This window comes from Schistocerca gregaria, chromosome 1, assembly GCF_023897955.1.
Source record: "Schistocerca gregaria isolate iqSchGreg1 chromosome 1, iqSchGreg1.2, whole genome shotgun sequence".
In the NCBI taxonomy this organism is placed as follows: Eukaryota; Metazoa; Arthropoda; class Insecta; order Orthoptera; family Acrididae; genus Schistocerca; species Schistocerca gregaria.
Window position 1 is genome coordinate 766,791,597 of NC_064920.1, and position 12,993 is coordinate 766,804,589.

A 12,993-nucleotide genomic window follows, 5' to 3' on the forward strand; every position below is an offset into this window, starting at 1 on the left:
AGCTCACTCTGTAAGTGAGATGCGAACAACTACTTGTCTGCTATATCTATCAAAAATACTGTTCTAGCCTTCTTGACTGATTAACTTTCATAATCATAGTTGCTGTAGTGACATTATGATTGCTAATTCCCATTTCTATGCTGACATTGTCAATAACGTCCAGCTTTTTGTAGCTACAAGGTCTAAGATATGTCCATTGCTATGGTAAGTGTTCTGGCAAGATGTTCACCTCAAATGTATGTATGCATAAAAAAGTTGTGCACTGGAGATAACCCGTAATAAGGATAGAAAATAGCATGAAGAAATGTAAATGATAATGTACAATAATTCATAGGAAATCAGTTAAATAAAAATAATTAATAATACTCATGGGTAAGCCCAGATTAGTTTTTTCATTGTTTTCATTGTATATGAATGCCTTTCACTTATGGTGCCAATTAGTAGTTCATAGCATCTGTTACAGACTTAAACATTACACTATTTTCACATGTCCTTCATTCTCACAGTCCTCTGCAGTATGAAATTGACAGACAAATGAGGTTCATCACAAGTCAAATAGTACAAACATGTAACATTCATACCATTAATTTACAAAGTATCATTAGTTACAATGCTGCCTTATTCCTACTTGAAATTAACCTCCTTTTCATAAATGTGCCCCTAGTCTACAAAATACATTTCTTGCATTGAAAGTTCCAACTTGCCTCACACCACAGATACAGAATTGTTAACAATGTATCTCCAGTTCACAAATGGAATAACTGAAATACACACACACACACACACACACACACACACACACACACACAGCATGCTCCTTGAATATCTTTATGGGTTTTTTTCCAGGTTTCTGCGCAAGAACTACTACAGTTCACTCTGCGAAGTTTGTGCAACTTTCCATTTGCAATTTTGTCATAATATTGAAACCTTCTGTTGTGGCGCATGACGTAATTTCTCTTCTATCATTAAATTTCTTCATGTAAAGCCATTGATGTAGTTTCAGGAATGGTATGGGGTATATTCTTTCAGATTCTGACCTCTTGCACATACATTGATGCTGCCCTTTCCTCAATTTTCCTTAGGCGCATCTTCGCTACTGAATTGTCACCCTCTTCTTCCTCGCAATGCCTGCCAGTGGCTTTCATCAACAAACAAGAACTTCTTCGTTTCAAAACTTCACACCCCCCACCCCCAAAAAAGCACTCCATATATCACATGCCTTCATTAAATATCAATGATACTGCATCTCTTCCAAAGCAAGTTCCTTTTATGTCACTGTCTCCATCACCTCCAATGCTGTCCGTTCCTGAAAGGTGTTGCATGTATCCCAATGCTACTTTCGTTATTTACTATATAGCACATTCAGAAACACTAGCAGTTGTTATCCTCCAAATTGTCATGGTCATTATTTTGATACTGCCACACACAATCAATAACTCAACTAACACCACAAACATAGCTCGACTCTCATATATCTACTGATGACAAGTCTGAATTAATGTTTTCAAAGTTATTCTTCTCTCTAACTCAAAACTGATTCTCAGTTTAAAATTGTGAACAATTTTACATATTACCATTTTATCTGGAAATTTCTATACTTCTCAGTACATTCATATGAAAGTAATACAAACCCTCAGGCATCATACCTATATTAGATTTTGTTTTCTGACTGATCATTAAAAGTTCATAGCTTTGGTCGGACCTAGAGGCAGGACATTGCCTTAGTGTTGTTGTCTATGTCTTGACCTAGATGTCAAATCACTCCTTTTTATATCAAAATGGTTCAGGTCATCTAGCAAGTGCCAATTTAAATTTACCACTATTTGCAAAGTGGGTAACTCCCTGCTGTTGACTTCTTCTGCGACTTAGTGTTTTTCTTACCCTCTGTCTCACTTAATGATCTAAAGATCACAAGGAAGGAATTCTATGAGAGTGCATGAACTAATAATGCTTTAATATGTGTCAAAACAAGTGACATGGTGAGCCACACACTACCAGACAACACATCTTACTGCTATAAATTCCTGGCATGTCAGGATTCCTGCATACTCTAGCAAGGCCATGGCTATCTCCATCTACAACGTTGCGGTGATGTACCATTCTCCAGATCTAATGCAACATTAACTTGGTTAGGGACATTGTCAATTTCTCTTGCACAGTAGTGAATACTTTGCAGATTTTGCACGTTATTTGCTCTTCTGAGTCTGCCATCATTACTATCCAATAATTTTCTGTTTGTTGCTCTTTCTATGCATAATTCATTTTGTGTGTGGAATGGCAGTACACACCATCTGTTACATCTTTCATCACAGTATTGTCTTCCACAGATGTATGATTACTCATACCAGATCTGTTTGAGATCATTAGACAAAGCTTGTCATGTACCTGAAAATTTTGTGTTGATTCTGTGCTGAGATGATACAAAAGAGACGAATATCCAAACAAATGAAATAGCAATTGAAACAGAATGTCAAAAGAAAGCACATCCAGACAACATATACTCCACTGTTCTGTCCTCAAGTCTACTGCTAACTGCTTGCCATGCCATTCAGTCAGTTTATGATAATATCAAACAAAAGTTTCATTAATTTAGAAAAGCTGAATACCAGAGCAACTAAACATAGGAGTTTAATTACAAAATAATGAGCAGTCGGCAGTTAATGGAAAAACAGACCTTACATTAGGCAGAATATATTTGGTGGTTGAATATTATATTGCACTAGTGTGTGCAGCATTTATTTGTTAAATAAAAGGAATCGCAATATTTTAAATGGAACTTGAGTTTGGCATTTGCACATTATATAATTGAATTAGGAGTGCCAGCTGCTAGAACATTTGTTGTTGTGGTCTTCAGTCCTGAGACTGGTTTGATGCAGCTCTCCATGCTACTCTATCCTGTGCAAGCTTCATCATCTCCCAGTACTTACTGCAGCCTACATCCTTCTGAATCTGCGTAGTGTATTCATCTCTTGGTCTCCCTCTACGATTTTTACCCTCTACGCTGCCCTCCAATGCTAAATTTGTGATCCCCTGATGCCTCAGAAAATGTCCCTTCATCTTGTCAAGTTGTGCCACAAATTTCTCTTCTCCCAATTCTATTTAGTACCACCTCATTAGTTATGTGATCTACCCATCTAATCTTCAGCATTCTTTTGTAGCACCACATTTCAAAAGCTTCTATTCTCTTATTGTCCAAACTATTTATCGTCCATGTTTCACTTCCATACATGACTACACTCCATACAAATAGTTTCAGAAATGACTTTCTGACACTTAAATCTATACTCGATGTTAACAAATTTCTCTGCTTCAGAAGCGCTTTCCTTGCCATTGCCAGTCTAAATTTTATATCCTCTCTACCTCGACCATCATCAGTTATTTTGCTCCCCAAATAGCAAAACTCCTTTACTATTTTAAGTGTGTCATTTCCTAATCCAATTCCCTCAGCATCAGCCGACTTAATTCGACTACATTCCATTACCCTCGTTTTGCTTTTGTTGATATTCATCTTATACCCTCCTTTCAAGACACTGTCCATTCCATTCAACTGCTCTTCCAGGTCCTTTGCTGTCTCTGACAGAATTACAATGTCATCAGTGAACCTGAAAGTTTTTCTTTCTTCTCCATGGATTTTAATACTTACTCCGAACTTTTCTTTCGTTTCCTTCACGGCTTGCTCAATATACAGATAGAATAAAATTGGGGAGAGACTACAAACCTGTTTCACTTCCTTCCCAACAGCTGCTTCCCTTTCATGTCTCTCGATTTTTCTAACTGCCATCTGCTTAATGTACAATTTGTAAATAGCCTTTCGCTCCCTGTACTTTACCTCTGCTACCTTCAGAATTTGAAAGATAGTAATCCAGTCAACATTTTCAAAAGCTTTCTCTAAATCTATAAATGCTAGAAACGTAGGTTTGCCTTTCCTTAATTTTTCTTCTAAGATAAGTTGTAGGGTCAGTATTGCCTCATCTGTTCCAACATTTCTACAGAATCCAAACTGATCTTCCCGAGGGCGGCTTCTACCAGTTTTTCCATTTGTCTGTAAAGAATTTGCGTTAGTATTTTGCTGCTGTGGCTTATTAAACTGATAGTTTGGTTATTTTCACATCTGTCAACACCTACTTTCTTTGGGATTTGAATTATTACATTCTTCTCGAAGTCTGAGGGATTTTCTGTCTCACACAGAGGTCTTTCAGCGGTCTGTCAAACTCTTCACGCAATATCATATCTCCCATTTCATCTTCATCTACATCCTCTTCCATTTCCATAATATTGTCCTCAAGTACATCACCCTTGTATAGACCCTCTATATACTCCTTCCACCTTTCTGCTTTCCCCTCTTTGCTTAGAACTGGTTTTCCATCTGAGCTCCTGATATTCATAGAAGTAGCTCTCTTTTCTCCAAAGGTCTCTCTAATTTTCCTGTAGACTGTATCTATCTTACCCCTAGTGAGATAAGCCTCTACATCCACACATTTGTCCGCTAGCCATGCCTGCTTAGCCATTTTGCACTTCCTGTCGATCTCATTTTTGAGACGTTTGTATTCCTTTTTGCCTGCTTCATTTACTGCATTTTTATATTTTCTCCTTTCCTCAATTAAATTCAATGTTTCTGCTGTTACCCAAGGATTTCTACTAGCCCTCGTCTTTTTACCTACTTGATCTTCTGCTGCCTTCACTACTTCATCCTTCAGAGCTACCCATTTGTCTTCTACTGTATTTCTTTCCCCCATTCCTGTCAATTGTTCCCTTGTGCTGTCCCTGAAACTCTGTACAACCTCTGGTTTAGTCAGTTTATCCAGGTCCCATCTCCTTAAATGTTTGCAATTTCTTCAGTTTTAATCTACAGTTCATAACCAATAGATTGTGGTCAGAGTCCACATCTGCCCCTGGAAATTTCCTATTATTTAAGACCTGGTTCCTAAATCTCTGTCTTACCATTATATAATCTATCTGATACCTTTTAGTATGTCCAGGATTCTTCCATGTATACAACCTTCTTTTATGATTCTTGAACCAAGTGTTAGCTATGATTAAGTTATGCTCTGTGGAAAGTTCTAACAGACGGCTTCCTCTTTAATTTCCTAGCCCCAATCCATATTCACCTACTATGTTTCCTTCTCTTCCTTTTCCTACTCTCGAATTCCAGTAACCCATGACTATTAAATTTTCATCTCCCTCCACTACCTGAATAATTTCTTTTATCTCATCATACATTTCTTCAATTTCTTCGTCATCTGCAGAGCTAGTTGGCATATAAACTTGTACTACTGTATTAGGCATGGGCTTCGTGTATATCTTGGCCACTATAATACATTCACTATGCTGTTTGTAGTAGCTTACCCGCACTCCTATTTTTTTATTCATTATTAAACCTACTCCTGCATTACCCCTATTTGACTTTGTATTTATAACCCTGTATACGCCTGACCAAAAGTCTTGTCCCTCCTGCCACCGAACTTTTACTAATTCCCACTATATCTAACTTTTACCTATCCATTTCTCTTTTTAAATTTTCTAACCTACCTGCCCGATTAAGGGATCTGACATTCCACGCTCCAATCCCTAGAACACCAGTTTTCTTTCTGCTGATAACGACATCCTCTTGAGTAGCCCCTTTCCGGAGATCCAAATGGGGGACTATTTTACCTCCGGAATATTTTACCCAAGAGGATGCCATCATCATTTAACCATACAGTAAAGCTGCATGCCCTCGGGAAAAATTACGGCTGTAGTTTCTCCTTGCTTTCAGCCATTCGTAGTACCAGCACGGCAAGGCCGTTTGGGTTAGTGTTAAAAGGCCAGATCAGTCAATCATCCAGACTGTTGCCCCTGCAACTACTGAAAAGGCTGCTGCCCCTCTTCAGGAACCACACGTTTGTCTGGCCTCTCAACTGATACCCCTCCGTTGTGATTTCACCTATGTTACGGCTATCTGTATCGTTGAGGCACACAAGATCGTTTGTAAAAATAAATAAGGAAATTAGTCGTAAACATGTATTTATACAAACTAATGTGATTTTAGGCAATAGCTATACAGATAAAATTTACAAATTACCTTTACTTGTGAGAAGGAAGTAATTATTTGTCAATTACCAGTGGCAAGATTATCAATTGTTTCCAGAGTTTTAAATCGTAATCGCTACGAGACAAATAGATCTGGCAGGCACACTGGAATGAGACAGCTGTAGTACATTTTACTGGATGATGCGTGGATGTCTGGTGGTGGTGTAAACAGTGTGTGCAGGCGCACTGGGGTCTGTTGTCTGTAGCTTGGATGCATCGGCAGTGCATAATTTTCAGCAGCAGCCACACCAGAATGTCCCATGTTAATGTGGCAGTAGCACAAAAAGCAAAATTTTCCCCCTCAGCGCATGGTTGGATGTGCCTCTTGCTGATTAGGTGGCTCGTATTCTTCTGGCCAATCATATTGTTGTCCATGTTTCTTGTTAAATGTTTTTCATTGTGAAAATTCTCAAGGGCAGAAAGGAAGATGACAGGCAGACTTTAACTGGAATTTCTTCACTTTGCAGACTGCACGTCGCCAGTTAAGAGTCGATGCCCTGTCTCCTGTTGTCTTGTCTGTCATCTTCCCTTGCATCTGCTAGCAACTGATTTCACTCATACCTTGACAAGACATTGGGTCTGCTGTTGGGCCTATTATTATTGGAGTAATAGGAGGCACAGAGCTGCTAAAAAGGATATTAGTAACAAGTATCTCTCCACCTGGCGAATTGTCACCCATTTCATATTGGTGGTCCATGTCCTGTAGAAACATAAAGTTGTCCCCCACCCCCACCTTCTGATAATGTTTCTCTTTCTCTGATTTGTTGTTGTAAATCCATACTCCTTCAACACTTCTAAAGCGTGTAGAGACTGCTTGCCAGGCACCTGTGTGTGGATGCTGTGGGAGGGCCCTCACCTGTGGGGTGGGAATGGGGGTTGCACAGTCCAGGTGCCCATACCCCTTTTTGATGCCCATTGTGTGTCTTTGATGTGACATCTAAAGTGGAACACAACACAGTAACATCTTCAAAAGTTTTTTTCTATCTATGCTGGTGTTAGGTTTACATCATGTCACGTGCTGATGGCGCTTGAAAAATTAGCTTGTCAAACGTCAGTTTCCATTTGCTCACCCTTAATTAATTCTACTATAAGAAAATTTGTACAAATACTTTTACTTACTGCAGTAAATCCCCCATTCCCCTATATATTACTGTAAATTATTAAAATTTTATAATTAAAATTTTTGAAGCATTCATATGTAACGAACTAAATTCATTATATTAGTCATTCTGAGTACAAAAATTTCTGCTCTTCATCAAACTGCATGTCTGGATTAAATAGTGATCATTAGCATAACATGATCATTGAAGATTTTTTGTGTGCATTATTGTAATATGTTGGGGGTGGAGGGTAGGTCAGACAAGTACCTTCTTCCAAGAAGTGCAATTGCTGATGCTGATAGTAGTATGTAAAGTAGAAAACACTAATCTGAACTTCCAGAACTTAATTTGCCTTCATGTAGGAAAGAGAAATTAGTTGAGGAAAATTAGGAGAAAGGGCTACAAGCCAGTGACAGGTCTTAATGTAAAAAATTTCTTCAACACAGTAGCGTTTTCCCAAGTTGTTCATTACTTAGTCCTTGTATTCTTTTTCTCTGTGATTGGAAAGTTTACAGAATATGGTCATAGTAGTAATATTAAGCTTTTTTTAATTCATGCTTCATATTTGTAGTAGTTACAAGATTATTTATTTCGGTTATGTGCAAATATCCATAAGCTTTCTCTATTCCAGGTTAGAGTCAAAATAGAGGGAGATAATGAACCACAGCCAACAATCCCTCGTGAAGAAGGTCAAGTTCCTTTCGTTTTTGTAGGAACTGTAGAAAGTATAGCCAATGCAAAGGTGCTGTTGGAATATCACTTAGCACACCTAAAGGTAATGTTTGGAGAGTATTTGGTTTAGGCATTAAGAATTTTGAATTTCATTACTTTATAAAAAGTGTAATTTCATTCATCTGATTTTGTGTCGCAGGAAGTGGAAGCATTAAGGCAAGAAAAGTTGGAAATTGATCAACAGCTACGAAGTATACATGGTACTACAATGGGCTCAATGCAGAACTTCCCTATTCAGAGGCGCAACGACAGGTACTGTTACAATATAATTAGACAATGGAAATCCATGATGGAATAACACTATGAAAAGATTAGAAACCTACTTGTAACATAGAGGAGGCATTGAGTCACAGGCAGGCACCATAATAGAGTGAGTTAGATATTGAACCTTTCAGACAAAAGTCTTTCTTCCAGATTAGAAAAGACACAATACATTCACATAAACACAACTCATACACACATGCCAATTTTATCTTGGGGGGGGGGGGGGGGGGGGGGGGGCGGGCCGTAATTGGAGACTGTGACTCCATCTGACGTGAGCAACAATGTGCTGGGGAATGTGGGGCAATAAAGAGGTGACATGGTGTGAGGAATGGGATGGATAGGAGGGTGAGGGAAAACAATGTACTGCCTGTGGGAGCAAGCAGAGGCATGACGGGGACAGGACGGGCTGCCAGGTGCAGTCTGTAGGCAGTGCCGGTGAGTGGGAGGGCTGGGGAGAAAAAAATGGGAAAAGAATAGTGGATGAAGTGGTGGGATAGAAGGTGTATTTAGTTCTGGAGTGGGAGTTGCGAAGGGGATGGGCAGGTGGGGGGCCGAAGGTTACAAGTACGAAGGAAACATTGTAGGGCAATTTCCCACCTGTTTTGTTCAGAAAAGGTATTGTTGGTTGGAAGAATTCAGATGATGCAGGCTGTGAAGCAATTGTTGAAGTGATGCACATTGTGTTGGGCAGCATGTTCAGAAACTAGATGGTCCAGCTCTCTTGACCAGTTTTGCAGTGGCCATTCATGCAGACAGGCTGCTCGTGAGTTGTCATGCTCACACAGGAAGTGGTTGCAGTGTATTTTGTAGATCATATGGCTGCTTTCACAGGTAGCCCTACCTTTGGTAGGGTATAGGACTAGAGTATGTGTTAATTGGAGGATATATGGGGAAAACTCTTTCTTCAAGGTCTATCGCAGGGATATGAGGCAAGGGGCTGGGAGTAGGGGTGGAGTAGTGTTGGGCAAGGATATTACATAGGTTCAGAGGGTGGTGGAAAGCCACTGTCAAGCAATGGGGCAGGGGTGGATATTCATTTCATAGTAGGGTGTGACAAGAGAGTTGAAACCCTGGTGGAGAACGTGGTATTTTTTCCAGCCTTGGGTAAGGCTGAATCAAGAGAGGAAGTGCTCCTTTACGGCCAGACAATGGGTATGTGGGAGGTAATGATGACAGGAGAGAAAAGGCATGAGAGATTTGTTTCTGGACAGGGCTGGGATGGCAATTTTAGCATGTGAAGGAGTCAGTAAGACCCTTGGCACCACCCACCACTGCACCTACTAGTTTTCCCCCCTTCTCTCTCCTCCTCTCTCCCTTGCCTGTCACCCCCCAACACAGCCTCTCGATCCTGCACTTGGCAGCTGATCTGTCTCCACCAAGTCCCTGCACACTCCTTCAAGCAGCACAGTATTTTCCTCCATCTCTACTCTCCTATCCTCCCTCGCTGCCCCATGGTTTGTCCGTACCACCACCACCACCACCACCACCACCACCCACCAACCCACCCGCCCGCCAACCAACCCTTTCAGGTGACTGATTCAGATGTAGTCACAGTCTGCAGTCAGACCATGATGCCCAGTGACAGTGACCATGTGTGTGCGAATTGTGCTTTTGTGAATGTGTGTGTTTGTGTTTGTGTGTGTGTGTGTGTGTGTGTGTGTGTGTACTATTTTGGAAGGAGGAAATTTTTCTCTGCACTCTAAAATATTTAACAGTCTTTCTCATTGTGCCTCCCTGAAACTTCATGCCTCTGTGGTGAGTAGCTATCTACCCTTTTCGCATTGTTATAATTAGTTATGTTGATATTTCTGCATACCTTCTTTATTCTCATAAAATTTGACATCAAGGGAAATTGCACTTCAATTATTTTTGTTTTAGGGGCTACAATTCAGACATGGATGGTGGGAGCAGTCGGGGCCGTGGTGGGCCAGCAAGAGGTCGTGGCAGAGGACGCGGAGGTGGTGGTGGTGCTCGGCACAATGATGCAAGATTTAATTCGGGTAATACTATAAATGATTACATCAATAATATGGATGGCAAAAAAGGTCCAGGACCATCATCAAGCCGGGGAAGGGGTGGTAGGGGTGGCGGTGAAAGAGGAAGAGGCAGCAAGGGTGGTGGAGGAGGTGGAACGATAGATAAAGATCGTAAGTGATGTCACATGCTGTCAGCCCACCACCTGCTGATCTTTGCTTGAAATTAAGTCCTTAAAAAGCAGATTAACATGTCAATCTATCTGCTAACACACCATTTCAGTAAATTTCAGCAAGACCGAATGTTTACTATAGTTTAAGGAATGTGATTGTTCAGTCATTGGTCAGTCACAATGGTGGGTAAACTTAACATCCCTGGCTTTGGACAAAACGGTTATTTGACTTGTGGAATTAATGGCACTGCAGTAATATTTGCTTGCTGTGCAATTGGATTTAAAATGATTAAAGTTTTTGTCAAGTAATTCTTCTCAATGTTAAGATTCTTAGGATGTGACAGAAGTAGAAGGCAAAAATATTCCCTACAGAGTAATATTGCTGTTGAATATATTATACAACAGACCCTTGCATAAACAAAGCACTTGATGTATGAAACAAATTGTCTTGAGTTATGTAATATTGTAACTTCCATTTACAGGAACAGTTTTCCCCTTTCTGAGTTTTCTTATCTTTTGTTGCTAACATTGGAAGTGTTTATGATGGCTGTTTTTGCTGACGGGCATTAGTAAGCTGGTCAGATAGGTATGAAGATATGCAACCTAATAATTTCTAATAGACATTCTCTAACTGAACCTCTCCTCATTCCTTTTATTGATTCCAGTTATTTCTCACCCACCCACCTTCCTTACAACAGTCTAAGGTGATGTTGGCTGCAGTAGTTACTTTGTTTTCATATTTTTTTTTTTATTTTTTTTTTTTTTTTTTTTTTTTTTTTGTGTCTCTTAGTCTTCTGTGCAGCATCTGTAATGCTAAGTGTACTACTTCAAAATTCTAGGAGCAGTTTTCAAATGTCATATTATGGGAAAAATGCAATTGGACATTTGTATAAAATTAGTTTAATTTTTTTTTCAAAATTGAAAAGCTCTTTTGATTTTAATTATTAGTATGTTACAAGAATTGTTCTGAGTTGAAATGTTGTGAATGTTTCTTTTGTTTAAACTTCTTCTTTGTCAGTACGAGATAATGACTTTACTGTGTACTAGATATTAATGGCATTGAAATGTGCAGTATATTTTCTTGTAATCAGTGTGCATTAATCTTCAGATTCCATATTGTGTGTGTCAGGAAATTTTCCCAGTGAGTTTCTAAGATAGTGTTCACATTTGACCAGTTATAACAAAGATTGATAATTTGAGAAATGAATCCACAGCTCATAGTATATTTGCTGTTTGAATATTCATTATGCAGTAACAGCAGCTTTGGATTAGAACAGGAATTATATAATTCTAAGGTGTAATGATCATCAAAATTGACTTTTGATTTAAAAAACTAGAAAATATCCTGCACTTATTAGGTACAGATTTTAAATAGTTCTCAATTATAGGCTTAATAATTATATTATAATGATGTAGGGACAGAAACAAATGTGGTGTATGTCATGTTATATGTGGACCAGATAAGACAGTCCCCTCTTCAAGATAGTAACATAAATTACATAACATCTTAATAAGACAGAAAAAGTGAATTTTAAAGGATTATAGTATCCTTTTTAAGGCTTGTGACACTGCAGCATGATATTGATATCATAAAGATATGATCGGAAGAGACATTGTATGCTGTTTTTGCACATTTCTTGAGTGCAAAAATAATGGCATTAATTTCAAAATTGGCAACTGTTCTTCAAAGAGGGAGAAACAGAGGCTTATCATGCAGACATGAATACACTGCATTTAGTTGGAGGTTGGAAATGCAGCTTTCAATTTGTCAACACTGGTCTCCTTATGAAGTAGACGCTTTCAATTGCATTAAAAATGTTTACTTTTATCTAAGTGTTTCATCTCCTATGGAGATCTTGTATATTTCAAACAATGCAAGAAATATTTCTTTTTCTTTGTATATTACTTTGTCTACTTGTGTATTGGGGACGCAAAATGTTGACATTGCTTGAAGCTACTGTTTCTAATTTCCACTCATGTTGCACTGGCTGAACTCTTTGCTCCCTAAATGTGAAATGAAACCAAGCTGGAAGGGTAAGCCAAGGTTAATGATGGCTTTTAGTTAATAAATTGACAAATCAAATTGTTTGATGAGATGGCCAAATGTGATGTAGTTTTACGGAAGCTATTGTTGTTTGGCCAGGCTTATCAATGTTCTAATTCAGAACTGGTCAATACAAATAAAACAAAATGTTGCCAATTTACTGACTCTTGGGCATTTCGTATTGTCGTACCTCTTTATTATTTACAGAAATTTTTTAAGAAATAAAATATTATATAATTATGAAAGAAACAGTGTTTTATTGATGTTATCTAAGCCTATGTTGCAGAAGTTGCAGAGTTCAGGCTTGAAACTTGTGCAACCCTTTCAGCTAGGGGCTGAGAGATTCATCTGATATGATGCATTTTAAGATAAAGCCAGTAGACATGTTACAGTGTTCTCACATTTTGCTGCAAATTGAGTGCACATACTAACAAAGATTGCCTGCATGATTTCTAACTAGAATAACGTAGTTACTATTATGTATTAGCTTCAGTGTTTCTTTTTACAAAATTGGGGAACTTGAGCCTGAAAGGGTGTGCCCAAATATTCGAGTCAAACTCTCAACTAACTAGCAATATACACAAACAATATTCTGCAGTCTTTTTCAGGTGGGTTTTCATGCAACTGTAATAATAAAG

At 38.7% G+C, this 12,993-nt stretch overlaps 1 protein-coding gene across 1 annotated transcript in view; it reads left to right on the forward strand.

Moving 5' to 3' along the window:
• Positions 1-12,993, forward strand: part of LOC126268153 (synaptic functional regulator FMR1) — a gene marked incomplete in the record, with an annotated part of 168,304 nt that overhangs the window by 77,473 nt on the left and 77,838 nt on the right. The window contains 3 exon segments of the mRNA XM_049973698.1: positions 7,801-7,944; positions 8,041-8,153; positions 10,044-10,165. Coding sequence (XP_049829655.1) covers positions 7,801-7,944; positions 8,041-8,153; positions 10,044-10,165 — 379 coding nt within the window.